Source organism: Myotis yumanensis, unplaced genomic scaffold (assembly GCF_028538775.1).
Source record: "Myotis yumanensis isolate MYYU_CA2020_CCGP unplaced genomic scaffold, mMyoYum1.0.hap1 SCAF_8, whole genome shotgun sequence".
Taxonomy (NCBI): domain Eukaryota; kingdom Metazoa; phylum Chordata; class Mammalia; order Chiroptera; family Vespertilionidae; genus Myotis; species Myotis yumanensis.
In genome coordinates, this window is record NW_027223759.1 from 21,832,667 (window position 1) to 21,846,386 (window position 13,720).

The 13,720-nt window shown below is 49.7% G+C and overlaps 1 protein-coding gene across 1 annotated transcript; it reads right to left on the reverse strand.

The window, feature by feature from the left end:
- Positions 1–1,801: 1,801 nt before the first annotated feature.
- PRKAG3 (protein kinase AMP-activated non-catalytic subunit gamma 3) lies at positions 1,802–12,835 on the reverse strand. Its single transcript, XM_070422159.1, has 14 exons — positions 12,796–12,835; positions 12,387–12,426; positions 11,839–11,994; positions 11,123–11,475; positions 10,080–10,161; positions 9,598–9,656; positions 9,434–9,479; positions 9,170–9,224; positions 8,852–8,978; positions 8,590–8,755; positions 6,933–6,970; positions 6,606–6,752; positions 6,035–6,263; positions 1,802–5,210 (listed from the first exon to the last, which is right to left on the reverse strand). Exons 1-13 carry the CDS (start codon positions 12,826–12,828, stop codon positions 6,147–6,149), a joined length of 1,419 nt encoding a protein of 472 aa, XP_070278260.1. The 5' UTR covers positions 12,829–12,835; the 3' UTR covers positions 1,802–5,210; positions 6,035–6,146.
- Between the last annotated feature and the right edge of the window lie 885 nt (positions 12,836–13,720).

Consider the following 13,720-nt stretch of genomic DNA (forward strand, 5'->3'; position numbering starts at 1 on the left):
GCTGCTTCCCTGTGTTTGTTTCTATATATTGGGTAGCTGCTAAGTCTCCTTGAGTTGATAGAGTGACCTTGTGTGTTAGGTGTCCTATAGGGCCCAGTGGCTCAGCCTTCCTAATTACCTGAGGTGTACCCGCTTGGTGAACCCCTTTGTGGGCTGTGTGCACAGTCTTGTTGTAGTTAAGCCTTGATTGCTGTTGGTATTACTGGGAGGAATTGACCTCCAGGCCAATTGGCTATGAGGACACGTTGTGTCTACAGTGGGAGAACTTCTGTGCTGGAGACACCCTTATGGGGCAGGACTTGCTTCAGTGGGGCTTTGGCACTCACTGAGTCTGTCCCCTGAGTGTGTCTCTTATGGATGTGAAGAGTTGTAATCTGGATGGTCTCACTCTGACCACTGGGTGCACTGGCTCTTGGATCTCCAAGGAGATGCAAAGTCAGCCACTGCCTGAGGCCACCCAGCCGGAGCTACAGAGAGATATGCAGATTCCTCCTCTTTGTTTGGGGTTTGGAGGTACCCAGATGAGGCCCAGATGTGAAGTAATGCAGGCTGCTGACGAGCCTTAGGCCTTCTTTTGGAAGCTCTGGGGTTCTCTGACCCAGCTGCAGTTTGACAGGTTTTTAGGCAGAGAAAGACCAGGCCATTCGTATGCAAACGCCTATGCGCACAGCTTGGGTGGGGTTGTAAATTGGGTGGGGCGGGGTCTCAGGGAATCACCAGGGCGGGAAAAACAGCAATGTTTGCCCATCAGCCCTGCCCTGATAGGTCCCTGGGTCTCTGTGTCCCGCGGCCTGTGCAGGAACAATGACCACTGCAAGCACCTCTGAGAGAAAGCTGTCCTCATGTTCCGGCCCAATGCCAGATAGTCCAGTTTCTCTCCGTATGAATCTGGGTCCCCAGATTCTTGCCCACAATTAGAGTTCAGAGCAGTCGGGAGCTTGTATCTCCCTCCCGATTGAAAAAGACAGCGGACTACCCAGTTGCCAGCCCCTTTCACACACGTCTCTGTACCTCTGCATTTCTGCACCTCTGTACCTCCTACCCGCTTCAGTGCGCTTTTCTCTTTCCTTCTAGTTGTAGAATTTCCACTCAGCCAGCCTTCCTGTGGTTCTGGATGATATTCGTTTTGTCTTTTAGTTGTAGTTTTAATTTGGTTGTGCGCAGCAGCAAGTTCAGGTGTTTACCTATGCCGCCATCTTGGTTGTCTCAATAAATGTTTATTTAATGAGCAGAGACTGGAATTGGAGGAAGGAAATGGAAGGACAGGGATGGATATGAATTTTCCATATTGAGAAGAGAAACCTGGAAATAATTGGAAGGAATTCCAGATTATAAAGGTGTGGATCTCAACCCTACCTGTGTAGGGGTTCACCTGTGAGAGCTCCTTATAAATGCAGAGGATTGGGGCTGGGCTCAGAGGGTGCCAGGATCCCTGTCACAATGCCAATCAAAGCAAACTTCTGCCTTTCCCAGTGTGTTGTTCCTTCTGACCACCAAAGGTGAGCTGGCCAAGCCACATGAACCCCTCAGTGCTGGCACGTGGGTGGGGGAATATTGGTGTGATGTGGCTTGGAAGTGGGGTTTTGTAGCATCTACCCAAGTGGGTCAACATTCATGATCTACAGCTCAGCTAATGAACATAAAGGCTAATTTCCCATTAAAATCTATGGAGATCTTGTATATCCATAAATAGAATATTATTCAGTCATAAAAAAGGAATGATATACTGATTCATGCCACATCATGGACAAACCTTGAAAACATTATGTCAATGAAGGAAACCAGACACAAAAGACCACATATTTTTATTAAATTTATTGGGGTGACATTGGTTAATAAGATCATACAGGTTTCAAGTGTAGATAGCTATAATACATGATCTATATATTGCCTTGTGTGCCCACCACCCAAAGTCAGATCATCTTCTGTCACCATATATTTGGAAAAGACCACATCTTGTATGATTCTATTTACATGAAATATCCAGAATAGGCAAATCCATAGGGACAAAAAGTAGGTTAGTGTAGTAGTTACCAGAAGCCAAGGGGAAGGGAGAGTGAGAGGTGATTGTTAATGAATACAGAGTTTCTTTTGGATGATGAATATGGTCTGAAATTAGATAGTGGTGATGGTTGCACAACTTTGTGAATATATTAAATACCACTAAATTGTACACTTTGAAAGAATGAATTTAAATGGTATGTGAATTGTATCTCAATTGAAAGAAATCTGTGGAAATGAGTTGGTAGAAATAGCTGCCGATGGAAGCAGTACCTCTGGAGGCACCACAGGAAATTCTGAGGCGGCACTGTTCTGCTGTGCAGGATCTACAGGACCTAAAATCCAACCTCCAATCGGAAATCGAAATGCAGAGCTGAAACAAGAGCTAAGCAGGCTACTGAAGTAGGCACAGCTTCAGAGGCTCCCCACAAAAAGCCTTGCCATCAGTGACAAGTGAACATCGTGTCCCACAAGACATAAGAACCAAAGAGCTATTAGCACAACTACAAAACCTTGTCCTCAGACATAGCTCTGGGAAGAAAAGAATCAAAAACTTCTACCCAGAACAGAGTAAAACAAAATACAACATGGCCAAAGAAGTTTTCCTTTTGTACTAGAGGTTCTTTTTTTAAATTTAATTTGTATAAGATTAAAAAATTTTTTAATATGTTTTTATTGATTTCAGGGAGAGGAAGAGAGAGGGAGAGAGGGAGAGAAACAACAATGATGAGAATTGGCTGCCTCCTGCAAGCCCCTAACTGGGGATGGAGCCCACAACCCAGGCATGTATCCTGACTGAGAATCAAACCATGACCTCCTGGTTCATGGGCCGACGCTCAACCACTGAGCACACTGGCCAGGCTATTTTTATTGAAATATACCTGCAGAACAATGCACCTACACCAGATGTGCACATGAAGTTCTTTTGCTTATCTTGGGGGCTTCAAAATGGCCTCTGCCAGTTAAAATTCCAGCACAATGCCCAGACAAGACTTGTCTAATGTTTCTTTGACAGGATGGATGTGATGTAATAGCATGAGCTCCTTACTTTGCACTATTCTCTCTGGAGGGTGAAAAACACCAGCTCTGGTTTGAAGTTTGGCACAGAGTCCATCAGTGGCCAGTGATGAGGCACACTTCCAGCATCTGAGGTCTCAGGGACTCTGGCTGCCCCCAGAAGTCACTGGGAAGGATGTCACAGTGAGGTTCCCTGATAACCCACCCGATCTGACTGTAAGGAAAGAACAATAGGATTGAGGATAACTGAGGAAGAGTAAACATGAACTCAGCACAGCAAATATACCTTTGACTGAAAGAACGTTCTCCCCAGGTGGGTGAACTGCTGGCCCTCAGGATGGTGGGCCCAGGAGGGCAGACCTATCTGCTCTGAAGGGGGAAGACCGCCTTCCTCAGGCTGCCCTTTCACCTAAAGCCTGTGCTGTGGCCTCTGAAGGTCTGCTCGTGCTGAGCAACCCAGGGCACCAAAGACTGACCCTTCTGCGTTTTCCCTGGAACCAGCGCAGCTGGAGGCAGCCCCCCAGGACACTGTCTCTTGAGTAAGCAAGCACGCCCTCCCATCCTTTCACTTGAGCCCGAGACTCAGTACCTTTCCAGGTAGGGCCAGAGCAGAGCAAAACCAGAAACAAAAGCTGAGAGTCTGAGAAAATGCCTTCATTTACTACCTGACTCATCAAGCTCATGTCTCCACACTGTTGCTCTGTGAGGCAAATGGGGTGGGAGCAAACTTTAGATATATTGGCAGAAACTCAAGGCACACACAGTGGATCTGGAAGAATATATGATGGGTTGGAGAAAAATGTCCTCTCTTCCCCACAGACTGGGGGGTTTGGGAAAGCAAAGAGGGTGGACATTTCTGGGGTCCCTGAGAAGGAGCTGTTCTGAAGTGGGGGGAAGAATGACTAATACCCCAGAGAAGTTTGGAGGGGAAAGAGTAGAAGAGCCCAGGGCCCCATATTTCCTGGGTAAAGGCTGGGAAAACTGTACGGCTCAGAGTAGAACAGGCCACTTGCTGTCCATCTCAGCAGATGGGCTTGGGACAGCCCCACCAGAGCTTCCTGAAGCCCAGAGGGTGCAGGCCCAGGAGCTAGGATGTTCTTATGCCCCAAGAGCAGGCAGGCCCAATGAGGCTTCATGGTAGGGAGTGAGGGGGCATCAAGGAGGGGCCATGCCCACCAATGACCAACCAAGTGACAACCAGATGGAATGGGGATATTTTAGCAGGAGCTGACATGGATGGTTGATGAAGACTGAGGAACAAATTCTCATACTATTGAAAGCCTTCCCCCCATCACCGAACTTAACCCCAGGAAAAGTTGGAAGGGGAAACCAAAACTCACTGAGATTCATTTCTACCACCTGGGAAATGGGGCTTCATAATAGAAATTACATTCAGTGTTAGAAAAATAAAGTTATGTTTCTTGTAGAATAGAGTTTATGGTATGAGTTGTAGCTACTATGTAAGTAATATTTTCTTTATGGTTTTGTTATAGATAAAAGATGAAAAAGACATTTTGGTGGAATAACACTCTGCACAAAAGTAACGCCACTTGCAATGTTTGCTAATTACAGATTTTCCTTCTGTATCTTCGAATTCAGAAAGTGTAGGGGTCTTGCCACAAGATCAAATGACTGTAGCATTTTCTGAGCGAAACGTATAAAACCTAAATTTGTGTGTTGTTCTTTTTGTTTTTGTTTTCTCTATGTCCATCATCAGTGATCTGAATACAGGGCCATCACTGGGAACCGAGAACACTGTTTGCAAGTGAGAGCTGAGGAAGAGAATGGAGGGAGGGCCACTCTAACAGGCAGTTCTACAAATAACTGCTGCTCTGTGGTGCCCCCAGCAGTCCTGAAACGACAATGCAGGGGGAGTAGGAGGTCAGAGGTTCTCCAGGGGGAAGAACAGCTGGGACTCTTAGGACCTTCGAAGAATCCTGAGCCCCTGACTATACCCATGTGCTGAGGGCTCGTGGCCCCACTGGGGCCAGTCATAACCCAGGTGGGGGAAGGTGATGTGGGTGGACAGGGAGCAGTGGGCCTTAGGGCAATCCCAGTGCCTCTGATTCAGGGATCTCTAGGCTTGACTCAGCTGTTTTCCTTAATGGCATCATCCCATAGTGCACTGGGCATTCCCGAGGGCTTCTGGGAGAATAGTCAGGGCAAGGGCATTTAGGGAGGGCTGGAGAAGCCTGTGAGGAAAAGAGAAGAAGATGGTGACTAAATGGCCTCTGAGAGGAGGTTGCCTTTCCAATATGGAAACCTCAGTCTTGCCATTCACTGCCAAGTAGGTGAAATTTTTGCCCCACCCTTATGCCAACCCTTAGCAAACATACACCCAGGAAAAAGTCTGAGATCACGTGGAATTTACTGAGATGAGTATTTAGAAACTCCCTCCTTTTCGCCTTAGTTTTTACTGAGTGGGGAAATTCCATTCATTCAACAAATGTTTAACTTGCTTCCTTCCAGTAGTGGAATTCCAAACAGGTGGGAATTGAATTGTGAGAGGGCAGGTTAATCTCCCCAGAGTGCCTGAAGTCACATCACACGGCCCTTGTCTTTACCTTGGCCCCTGTGCATCCCTCTTATGAGGGGCTCCAGGACCTCAACTAAAGAATGGAACAAAATGCCCAGCTGATGTGACTCAGTGGTTGAGCATCGACCTACGAACCAGGAGATCACAGTTAAATTTCCAGTCAAGGCATATGTCCGATTGCGTGCTCAATCCCCAGTAGGGGGCATGCAGGAGGCAGCCAATCAATGATTCTCTTATCATTGATGTTTCTATTTCTCTCTCTCTTTCTTCCTCTCTGAAATCAATACAAATATATTTTAAAAAAAGAAGAATGGAACAAAGTGGTGGCCCCATGGTGAGTCCTGACACTCATAGTTTTTACAAGGCTGCTCAGCTATGAGCTGGGCCACTCCCATCCTCAGGGTGCCTCAATCTGAGATCTGGGAGACCAGAAAGACTGAGGGGCTGGTGCTGAGGCCAAAAGCCCAGGGCAGAGCCTACCTGAACCAGAGTCGAACCAGCTAATGGGGGTGGGGGAAGATGAAGGCCGACGCCCAGCTCTCTTCATTGGCTCTGCTTGTGGAAGGCAGTCTGGGAATGAGGACTCATATTCTCAGGCACTGAGGGCCTCAATGCCAGCAGGGCTGAGCACCAGTGCCTGAAGGATGTCGGATAGGGACACCACGCCCAGGAGATGCTGGCTCTCATCCACTAGCACCAACCGGTGTACCTGTGGGTCCACAGAGGTTGGATAAGGGGCAGGGCCATGCAGCTCTGGCACCAGTGAGGTTGGCATCAAGAATCAGGAAAAACAACTGGACATAACTGGGAGAGCAAGAGGGTGCCTCTTAGAAATCAGTTAAGATTCTGACTTCTCTGTGTGATCAGATGACTGTGGCCCATGGCACATGGGCCAATGGACAGGACCAGCTGCAGACCAGTGTGGACACCAAGAGCTTGGCCATGAAATAGGAGGACAGGCCAGGTGCCCAATGTGTAGGAAGAGCTGGAGCAGTTCATGAGAAGGATTGGACCATATGTGTTAGGAACATGTATGAAGGGCAAGGGGTACCTGCTCCCGGACAATCCGGTCGATGACTTCCCCCAAGTTCTCTTTGGGCTGGCAGGAAAGGACTCCCTCCAGACACAGCGTCCTCTGCCTCAGTGCTTCCCCCACACTCATGTCTAGGTGGTTGTAGGTATGCTGGGCAGCCAGGTGCTGGGCAGGGAGGGAAGTATCGCTCTTAGTCACCCCTTCAACCAGGCTCTAGCCCAGTGGATATCGTCTGCCACACACTCAAAAAGGTCCCCCTGTTCCACAGATGACTAATTCTCACACCCACAGCCTCCCTGCAGCACCCTCAGCTCCAGCTCCCCTCCATTCCCCACAGACACTTACGATCACATCGAAGCGGGAGTAGAGGCCCACGACCTGACCTGCAGGTGGGGAGAGAGAGACACAGAAGAGGTTCAGATCAGAACCAGGATGCTGTGTGAGGGCTTGGGCTGGGCTTTTGGAATAAACTCCTTGATACCCATCCCCGCCCACCCTTAGACTACTAGCTTTATAATGAAGCATCAGGTGGCCATTATCTGAACCCAAATCACACAGCATCACAGAGACAACCCGCCATCATGCCTCCTGACACAATATGAGCACATGGAGTCACCTATGAAATGTTCTAGCCTGGATCTGATAGAGTCTTAAATCTAATTTCTGGTTTACAGGAAACAGGAATAGAGGACCAGGTAAAGGCCACCTGTTGGAAGCAAACAGGCAGAGCTGGGGGTGGATGGAACATTCTATAGGACAACTGACCCAGGCTTTTCATCATCAATATCATAAAAATTAAGTGGGGAGGGAACTGTTTTGAGTTAAAAGATTTAAAGGGCAAAAGGAGCAAAATATAGGCCTTAATTTATCCTGGTTTGAACAAATCAACTGTATATATTTGTTCTTGGGGAAAATAGGGAAATGAGAATTAGAATTAGATATTAGATAACATTAATAAATTATTTATAGTTTTGTTAGGTGATAGAGGAAATATTTTAAGAGATGCAAACTGAAGTGTTTAGGCATGAAATGACATGATATCTATAATTTTATTTTAAATTACTTCAGCAAAAGAGAAGAAAAGAAAAAGAACTGATTATGGCAATATGTTAACTGTCAATCCAGGCAATGGATATGTGGGATTCATTATATAGTGTTTTCCACCATTTTCATGCATTTGAAATTTTTCATAATAAAAAATAAATTAGAATACTTCTTGATAGGTAACTTCATTGTGGCAATTTTAACTTTTAAATCATTTATAACCATGGTTTACCAAAGAAGTGGTCTTGTAATTCCTCTGACCCTTTCTCAGAGTAAGAAATCGAGGTCTGAAAAGGTCCCATGGCTCATTTTAGGATGAATTAAAATGAAAAACCTCATCTACTATTTCCTCTCATTTTGTTCATTTGATGGCACATAAACCTTTAAAATCATCCTTTGGCCCTAGCCGGTTTGGCTCAGTGAATAGAGCGTCGGCCTGTGGACTGAAGGGAACCAGTTTCGATTCCGGTCAAGGGCACATTCGCAGGTTATGGGCTTGATCCCCAGTAGGGGGCGTGCAGAAGGCAGCCGATCAATGATTCATCATTGATGTTTCTTTCTCTTCTCTCTCCCTTCCTCTCTGAAATCAATAAAAATATGTTAAAAAATAAAAAATAATAATAAAATCATCCCATTCTAGCCTGGATCTGATAGAGTCTAAATCTAATTTCTGGTTTACAGGAAACAGGAATAGAGGACCAGGTAAAGGCCACCTGTTGGAAGCAAACAGGCAGAGCTGGGGGTGGGGAAGGGGACTGTGTAGAGCAAGTCAGAAGATGGGTGTTGTTAAGATGCCCACTTTATACATGAGGAAACTGAGGCACAGAGAGGCTAAGTAGGCTCAAAGCAGGCAGAGACTTCTAACCCAGACTCCACCCTGGGCCCTGAGCTGATGCCACATAGACCTCTGCCCCGCCTGGCCCCCCCGCACCCCTAAGTCCTATCCTGGAGTGGGTACCATCTTCGTTGATCACAGGCAGTGCAGACACATGCCGGTCCACAAAGATGTCCAGTGCGGTCAGGATGGGTGCCGTTTCAAGCACCACAGCCAAGTCTCGGAATGTGCCGATGCCCAAATCTTGGATGGTTCGGTAGAGGAATGGGGGCCGGGGCAGCAGATCGCCCTGGTTGGGTTGGGGACAGGTGGTGCCATCAGGGTGAGCAGCCTCCAGGGCTCCCAGCTGGCCCCTTCCCAATGATCAGGTCAACCCTAGGCTCACAAAGATGTGCAGGAACTTGAGTAGCCGTTTGTGTGTGATGATGTGGAGCACGTCGCCTGATACCGGGTCCAGGACAGGCAGGCGGTGGATCCGGTTCTTGATGAGGGTGTAGACGGCTTCAAATAGGCTGAGGGGTGGGAACAGTGAGCCTGAGGCAGCCTGGGGAGAGACATCCTGCATCCCAACTCCTTAGACGAGAGGACAGGTGCTGAGGCTGCCTTGTGGGCCTCCCAGGATAAGAGGTGTGTTCAGAACTGAGGGGTGGGGAAGGGAACTGTGTAGAGCAAGGAGGCTCAGGTGGGTGATTGGGATGCTTACCTGTCATTGGGAGAGATGGAGACCAGAGGCTTGATGCAGCCTTGAAGGTAGATCTCTGAAGAAAAAGCCGAGTCAGGCCAAGGGCCGGGTAACCTGCCTTACCACATAGCCCACCAGTACATCCCCTCCCTCAGGTCCCCTGGGCTCCCTGTCACCCTTCCTCTGCTTCCTCCAGGAAATCCCCACAGCCCATCCTCTCCCATGCCCCTTGGTCCCACACCCACACACCCTCAGCCCCTTTCCGGGTCCCCTCGGACCGCTCACCCCTCCAGGTCTCAATCTTATGCTCTTCAATCTCATAGATCTGGACCTAGAGACATAGACAGGCCTCCAGAAGTCAGACACAAGCCCCTGGGGCACCAGGTTCCCTGAACTCCCCACCACCCAGCCCAGGTGGGTGCTCGCTGGACTCCCAGCCCATTCCTCACCAGGGGGGACCTGTAATAGCGATGCAGCACCAAGATGAAGTCTGTGATGGTCAGCATCCCTGTGGGGTGGGGGGTGGGGTATTGGGGCATCAGCCTGGGGCCTTGTGGTGGGAGGCAGGGTGAGGGGCCAGACTCCCCCACCCCCTCTGGGCCCTCCAATGTCCTAGTACTGAGACAGCAATGGGAATTGTGGGAGGAGGGGAGTAGAGCAGCCCCCCCCCCCACGCCACGCCGTGCCTGAGGAATGGGGTTCTCCCTTTCTCCTCCAATTTCTCTCCTCCCCCCACACCCTTTTCTATTTTCCTAAGTTCTTCCCTTCCCTTTTCCCTTTTTCTACCTAGCACCTATGACCTGGGACTGTGGGATAGTAGAGCTGGAGGGGTCACTCCTCCCCAGATGGGAAAATTAAATGCAGAACCATCACACAAGGTGCCTCCTCTGAGGGACCCTTCCCCACCCCTCTGCCTCCCAGCCCTCCTCACCCACAAAGCTCTGCTTCTTGCTGTCCCATAGAGGTGCGGCCCGGACACCGTTGGCCACCAGGGCGAAGAAGGCCTTCTTGATCTGAGGGCCAGGGAGAAGCTGAGGTGAGTCTCTCACTGCCCCCGGTGGTCCCCTGTCCCGACCAGGGTTCCCTTCTCACAGGTCCTCCTCCATACCAGCTAGCCTGTCTTTCTCATAATCCCTGTCAGGGATGTTTACTACAGAGATAAGGCTGCTGGTGGCCAGAGGCACTGGGGTGATCCCCTTACCAGGCACCAGGGTGTGAAAACAACTGTGTTTCCACTCAGAAGTCATATGTGTACAGGCACACACGGTATAATTTTGCTAATATAAGTACTAGAGGTATAATTATTTTGTTGATTTACAAAATACTTTTATCTAAATAAATTCTACATTGACTCATTTTGGCCTTACCTAAGCAATGCTATCTAAACATCCTGTTTGTATTTCTAATACATATTAAAATAGATACAAAGCTACTGATATAAATATATCTATTCACAAGTCACTAGAATCAAATCATGTACTGTGGACGACACATATGCCATGCTTTGGGAAACACTGTTTTACTACACGTGATGGTATGAATGGAATTATAGGCATGTTGTAGCTCAGCCAAAGGAAGAACAGGGGCCAGAGCTCATCCTATTTATATGGTATGAGAGTCCCCTGCTCTGTGCCCTAAGCCATTCTGGAATATCTTCCACATCGTTCAGGGTTTGCAAAGTGTTCCTACCTATCCTGGGATGTTGTAGGAGTCCTTTGCATTCCTACCCCCATTGTAGAGATGAGAGAGGTAATGTGGCTGACCCAAGACCCCAAGATACTAAGTGGCAGAGCTGTGATGACAGTTAGGGGTTGCTCACAGAGAGGAGCAGCCCTGCCCACACTGGTCTCCAGGGTGCTAAGAAGGAGCTTGGAAGGGGACCTGCTGGGAGGCCTGGCCTGGCTAGGTATCGTGGAGTGTGTGAGTGGTGGTGCAGCCCCGTGAGGATGGAGGTGAGCAGAACTGTGGCCTCACCTCCAGCGTGGTGTCGAAGATGACCAGCTTGGAGCTGGTTGCCATGGCATCGTAGCAGGTGTGCTTCTGCATGAAGTGCATGTAGACCTGGGCTCCCGGCTTCTGCAGTTCATCGTCCAAGCCCTGCTTGGGTAACGGGGCCTGTGGGGATGGGCACGGGGCAGGCCTCTCTTCCACCAGGCTGAGCTCAGACCTGCAAGCTACTGTGGCTGGGAACTCTTTGCTGGAGCCCGTGGCTGAGACTGCGCACTCAGAGGGGAGGATGTCCAAGGGAGCAGCCTGGGCCAAGGGTGTGGTCTTGGGGAATGTGGACTCCAGCCCGATGAACTCAGCAGCTGGCCTGGATTGGGGACCTGTTTGAGGGGGAGAGGACAGTAATTCCATCACCCAAAGTACCTTATTATGTGCTGTCTCAGTTTATCCTCAGAGCAGCCTGGGGAAGCCTGGATGTTGGGGGCTCCATTTTGCAGATGAGAAAGCTGAGTCTCAGGAAGTCACATGAGACAGTGGTACTGTCCTGAATAACCCATGTTGAGTCCCTGGCTCTGCAATGTGGTACTCCTCTTCCATGTGGGGAGACTGAGGCTGCAAGACGAGGATTGGGCCCAGCTCTGTGTTTTGGAAGAATCAAGGACAAAACCCAGGCCCCAGGCTCTGGGGCTTCACACTGCGTGCACCCCGCCTCCCATTCTCCCTAGAACTAGTCTTGGCCTCACCTTCCCCCAGGCCTGGCAGGTCCTCTTCCTCCACAGCCTCCTGCCTTGTCCATCCTGAGGCCTTGGCCCCCCGCTTCCTATGGCTTCTTTCTGAGCTGGTGGACATGGCGGGTGATGGCCACGGAGTGCTATCTCCTTGCTCCAGGAAGCTCATCTCTGGAAGGGGGAAGGGGGCCTGTTTGGTTAATAGGGAATAACATAACAGAATCAATTAAAATGTTATTAGTAGTAATGTTTAATATTTGCAAGCTTTCAAAGGGCCTTTCTTCAACATTTTCTCATCCAAACCTCATAGCAAGATTAGAGAGGTTAAACAATTTGCCACAAATCACACAGCCAGTAAGTGATAAAGTCAGAACCAGGGTCTTCAGACTATAGGTCCACCTTCTCTTCATTTGAAAGAGGAAGGAGCAGGTGAGGAAAAGGAAGAAGAAACAAGAACAAAAAAATAAAAGGGGAGGAAGACCAAAGCCAGGCTAGTGGAGTGGGTGAGATTGGGGGCCCAGAGAAAAGAGACTGGGCCCAGCAGGAGGGGACTGCCCACCTACCTTGATGCTGAGAACCCACCAGGCTGCTCCAGGATGGGGTCTGTGGGGAGAAGAATGTCTGAAAGGGTGGGAAAATGCCCTACGTTCTGAAGCACAGGTCCTTCCCTTCCCACGGTGCACACGTAAACACACATATACATGCACCTCACAAACACATATAAACATATAAACACTCACCCCACAAACACACATAAACCCACACACCCATACTCAAATACTAATACACACTAGAAACAAACAAATGCAACCACTCCCAGGTACACTGACTTACACAAAGAATATATACACACAGACACCCACATGCTCTATACTGAGAAAATCCAGGTCACACACACACACACCCGAGTACGCGCACACATTCACACAGTGTGATGTGTTCTCCCTCACGGCCTCCCTGGGACCCCTGTACCGTGCGCAGTGAGTGCTCCAGCTCGGGCTCCATGGGGCCAGCCGGGCCTACGAAGAGCAAGTGCTGGCCACTGTGGCTGGGCAGCACTATTCTGGGCCTGGCCCCTGGCACCCTGCCCTCCCATATCAGTTTCTCTCTGGGTGTCAGGCAGCTGGGAGGGAGGGGTCCACCGGCTCAGCTGCTCCAGCCCAGCAGCCTGGGGGCAGGGTGGGGAGGGCTGGGGCAACCTGGAATCTTGATATCTGGTCCTGGGCCGCCTTCTAGATCTCTGAGGACAAACAGGAAGGACCCTGCTGTGTATGGGGGGAGGGGGGAGGGAGGGCCAGGGAAGGGCTTGAAGCAATGTGGGGCATTGGGGCTAGGAAGTGGGTTCCTCCTCTGAGGGCCTCTCTCGTCTTTGTCAGATGGCAAATGAAGGAAAATAGAGGCGGGTTGAGCTTACCTTTCTTCCTTGTAGCAGCTTCAGTCAGGGGTGGTGTTAGAGTTAGAAAGGGCAGTTGCAGCCAGCTAGCTGGGAGGCTGGGGATACGGGGTTTGTGGGTGGTTCCGGGAGAGTGACCAATATGTGTCCCGACGTCCCCATTTGAGACCCAGGAGCCTCAGGCAGGTGGGAACCTGTGACGATCCTCTTGAAGGTGTGCCATGGGCTTGAGGGCTTGGGACCTACACTTGTCCACAGGGTGACAGACACCTGTTTCTGCCTGTGGTTTTGAAGGTAAGTCCAGGTGTGCAGCAGCCCAACCCCCTCATCCTGCTGTGTCTCCTGTCTCTACGTCTTCTGGTGCCAACAGGATCCCAGCCTGGCTCTGGTGGCGGCCCACCCCCCTTCCTTGGCATTCCTGGGGCCTGAGTCAATGTCCAAATCAGGAATGCTGACCCAGCTGCTCTAGCTCCTCTCTCTCTGCCCCTCCCCTTCCTCTTTTTC